Here is a 4,422-nt window from a genome sequence, read left to right as displayed (position 1 = left end):
TGGGTATAGTTACTTTATTTATTTTGAAAACCCTGTATACACCAAACTCTTTAGAAGTTAGTGAAATTTTAAAAAAAAATGGATTGGGCAATAAAATCAACCTTTTCTTGCTTGAAGTACACAAGGCTCACATTAAATCAGGGGTCAAATGAATTATTCTGCATAAGAAATCAAAATATCCATAAAAAAGAAAGCTGAATGTTCAAAGACTATTACAAATAGGGGCAAAATAAAATTTGCGTTAAGCGGTAAATATAAACACGAACTAAATAGCAGTTATCGCCATCGTTCCCATGTGGTTCTTGTTTCTCCCGACTGTTTCAGTGTGACACACACGGCGCATGCTCATTTGTCCATGACTCCTGGCTTACTAGTGAATTTTTTTCAGCATTAGCTAAACTTTGAATAGCTAAAACAACAATTTTCCTTGTGTTGCATGAACACCTAGTCCGTGTATGTGCAGTGCCGCAATATTGGGGCTTTTTATGAAGACAAACAAACTGCGGAAACAGTGTTAGTGCGGCTTTTTGCTGGTGGGTTTGCTAGCTAGCTAAACAACAGAGATTGGTTGTTATCTAACTTACATACATTAAAGTGGACTTCTCAGTCTTTTTTGCAAATAATTAAACGTTTTTTAAGCTTGGAAAAAATTGCAGTACTGTCTCAACCTCAAGGTAAGCTCTAAATTGTGCTGGCATGGGCATCGCTAAAAGAGTGCTCGGCCGCTTCGGTATTTTTTGACTCGTACAATAATGTGAGTTCAGTCCCGTAAAAGCAGAGAATGGACAGAGACTTGTTGAGGCAATGTCTGACGTATCATGGACAATCCCTGTTCAATACGCTGAAATGTGAACAAACGGAAAATCCAGACTTCCAAGCGGTGGTGTCTGACCTCTGCAAAGCCACGTATGAGAGGTATGTCTGAGTTTATGAGTACCACGGCAGGCTGCTGCAGAATGCCAAAAGTCATAAGTACAGACAAAATGCTAGCGCATCATTATTTTCTCTTAAAGTGTTAGACAAAGATGATATTGCATATAGGTTGTGAATTAAACGCTCTGAAAACAAAGATGAGTGAATATCACAGTCTTATCGCCAGTATAATTTTACTGTTTAATTCTCCTATTGCTCGTCCAGCAGATTTTCAGTTCATAAGCTGACATCTGCCTAGAAATGGTGACGCTAATGAGGAATTTGCAACTTTTGCTCGAAAATTCTCTGGATTTAAAATGACTTATAATTAAATTGCACAAGAAATATGCAGAAAAGGACTTCACCACACCTAACAGCTTTTGAATTTAGGTATTTTCAGTTCCATTGCCAGAGATGTCTAAAATCAAGCACCTAGACATGCAGTCTGACTTTACAGACATTTGTGAAAGAATGAGTCATTATAGGGAGCTCACTGAACACATGTGGGGTACTGCAAGACCATGCCACTCCTGCAGCAAATCAGTTTATAAAATGTCTTCACTCCCAGGTTAGGTAGGAAGCAGACCATATGAACTAGACAGGCAACAAACTTTGACAGGCAGCCATCGAGTCAAGTCACTTTGCAATTGCAATAAAAAACACACTATTAATATTTAGAACTATACATGCAATGTACACTAACAAAGAAATGCAGCCACAGATATAAAATTGCAAAAATACGTGCTATAAATGTAGCTGCACAAAGTGATGAATGACCTCTTTTACATTTCAAATCAAGAAAGTCTGACCTGCAGCAGCCCCTCCACTCTGTTTGCAGTTGTGCTGGGTGCAGTGATTGATGCAGAAGAACTAAATTCATGTGAAACCATTAATTAAACTGGGCATGCAGTGCAGTAACACTTACCAGCGATGTGGAACTTTGTGGAAGTTTGTTAATAACAAATTGTATGACTTACTAAAACTTATAGTTGAAGTATATCAGTATAATTCAGCTTAGGGGGCACAGGGACTTTACTGGATGAGCTGTGAGCCCCACACTGCTCCTGAGTATTCTGTGATCAGCTGCTCATCAATTGCTGAGGCACACTGTGTCAAAAAAAAAAAATCCCCAACACTCTGCTGACCTGATTACTGCAGGGTTCCAAGTCTCTGACATTAACATCAGTACATGAAAGGCACACCATGAGCTTCATGGCATGGGTTTCCATGGCCGAGCAACACCTGTAGGTGTAATGTGTCAGTGGCGCACTACTTTTGTCCATGTAAGCATATGTTGTTTCCACACATGTTTTTCCCCCCAATCATTTGTGAATGGTGTAGTTAAACTAAAATACCATTGTATGAAAAGAGGTGCAAAAAGTACACATCGGTTTTTGACTAGCTACTGCAGCTGTCATTGTAGAATAAAAATCAGTATTGTAATACAATAACTCTCAATGAAGGTCTGTGAACAAAGAGCAGGAGTGTGTATTAATTCAACCTTTTTCTGTTGCATTACTTCATTTTCCTTTGCACCATTATACAAGAATTAGTTTGTCATAGGTGAATTCAGTCCAGCTGATCTTACTGATCTTTCTTTTGTTGTTGTTCTGTGCAGTAGGTGTGAAGAGCAGAGCAACCCACTTGTGGAGCAGTTCATTGCCAGGAAGGCTGACATCCTGTTCAGTCCAGTATGGAGAACCGCTGGTCTTCGAGGAGAGGAGCACGAGGAGGAGGAGGCTGTAGGTGTGTGTTGTTCATTCTTGTGCGTGTAAATGAAGATGAGTATGACTTGCACATAGGCCCTATCTGATGTTGAGAAAAGTGTCTGTATTTTGTGACACACTGCATCAGATCTGTCTTCACTCTTTCAGAGCCCTATGCAGTCATGCCACCGATGGAGGTATTCATGGAGGTGTCGTATGAGGAGAGGCGATCCATGATTTACCGGGATTTGGAAAGAGGAGACATTGTGGTGGGGAGGATCAACAACATTAGAGAATACGGCTTCTTTCTCACTCTGTTTTGCACAGCAGGAGGTCTGAAAAGAGACATTGAGGACTTAGAGTTGTCGGTAGGTCAACAAGTTCAGTTCAGTTCCTTTTGAATGTCATTGAGTTATGTCATAAATCATCACTGTAGAAGCTGAAAATTTGGGACTGTTGGCTAGTTGTTGATGAAAAACCGGCTGTGTAGCTCTGGGAATACCCGAGTGACTGCCAGTTCTTTCTTTGCGTGGAGTTTACACAAGAATACAGTCATGCTTAAAATTCATGTTATGAGTCCATGTGATGATATCTGTGCTGTAATCGTCATTTAGTCTTATGCTTTACGGGACGTACAGGAGTGGCAGTTCCAAAAGAGTTCTGCTTTTCATCTTCGTGTCTGTTGTAAAAAAAAAACACCTGCATATTTGTCATCAAGCCACCTCAACTGAGGTATTACAAGTGGAAAAAATTCCTCAACAGAAAGCTTCTTGGAGAGTTTCTGTTGTCAGACTGTAAATGGTGCAAATGTTGTGTAATTAAATTTGCTGTTCTGTCCACCTGAACTAAATCGGCCATCCACCTTGCATTTTACTATTGTTTCATAAAGGCACATCTTTCTTCACCCTTCAGGCTCTGTGTCATGTCAGAGAAATTCCCTCCACTGGCAGCCATGATGATCCCCTGGCGTACTACCAGATTGGGGACTTCATCAGAGGTTTGTGTCTAACACAAACAGAACACTGAGGTCCAGAATCATATACTGCAGTTCTTTTCAGGAGCCTTTAAAACATTTTCTAACAATAGATTTATCAGACAGACAAAACCTGCATAAAGTATATTAATCTAGCTAATACCTTCATTCCGCGGAAAATTGGCCTATGACAGTATCTTTTTCCATTTGAGGCTTTTTTGTGTCTCAACACAACCTATATCTTAAAGTTTTAGCCTTTTATCCTATTTTAATTTTCAGGTTTGCAGTGCAGTTATAATCATAGAAATGCTTGCTGCTTTTTGAACTCCATAGTGCTGCTTCGCAGTACTGCAATGGGATATGTAAAGAATGATGGTCTGATCTTTTCTTATTCTGTAGCTGGAGTGAAAGATATTGATCGCTACCAGGAGAAAATCACAGTGTCGCTCCATCAGGCCTGTCTTTCTCCGAGCTTGGAGCACATCAAACTTGGTGTCATTACCAAGGAGGAGCTGCCTGTTCATTACAGGTAAAGAAACACAACACGGATTGCTGAAAGAAGAAAAACAAACCTGCTTAGCTAGTTCGAGTGAATACTGTTGCATAGCATTGCATTAAGAAATGTCACACAAGCGTTTGAACTAGTGTTTCATATCAAGCTTCAGTTGATTGTAGCTGCAGCAGACCATCTGTATTCGCAGTCACTGCTCATGTAAAATGTAAAGTTTGGGGATTCAATTTTTCTTTTTTATATTCATGCTTTTTTTCAAGAATATGATGTATTTTGTTACACAAATGAGCGGGCTGATATGTAGCCTGAGCTTTTATATA

At 39.8% G+C, this 4,422-nt stretch overlaps 1 protein-coding gene across 1 annotated transcript in view; it reads left to right on the top strand.

Annotated features, from left to right (window-relative positions):
* Positions 1 to 329: 329 nt before the first annotated feature.
* The window catches only part of ttc14 (tetratricopeptide repeat domain 14), a gene marked incomplete in the record, with an annotated part of 14,320 nt that continues 10,227 nt past the window's right edge, over positions 330 to 4,422 (top strand). Inside the window, 4 exon segments of the mRNA XM_014334058.1 lie at positions 330 to 915; positions 2,531 to 2,658; positions 2,787 to 2,986; positions 3,531 to 3,615. Of these exon segments, the coding sequence (XP_014189544.1) occupies positions 782 to 915; positions 2,531 to 2,658; positions 2,787 to 2,986; positions 3,531 to 3,615 (547 nt within the window).

This window comes from Haplochromis burtoni, unplaced genomic scaffold (assembly GCF_018398535.1).
Source record: "Haplochromis burtoni strain Fernald_Lab_line unplaced genomic scaffold, NCSU_Asbu1 Contig_53, whole genome shotgun sequence".
In the NCBI taxonomy this organism is placed as follows: Eukaryota; Metazoa; Chordata; class Actinopteri; order Cichliformes; family Cichlidae; genus Haplochromis; species Haplochromis burtoni.
The sequence above is the reverse complement of the archived record's forward strand: the minus strand, read 5'-3'. Positions and strand labels throughout refer to the sequence as shown.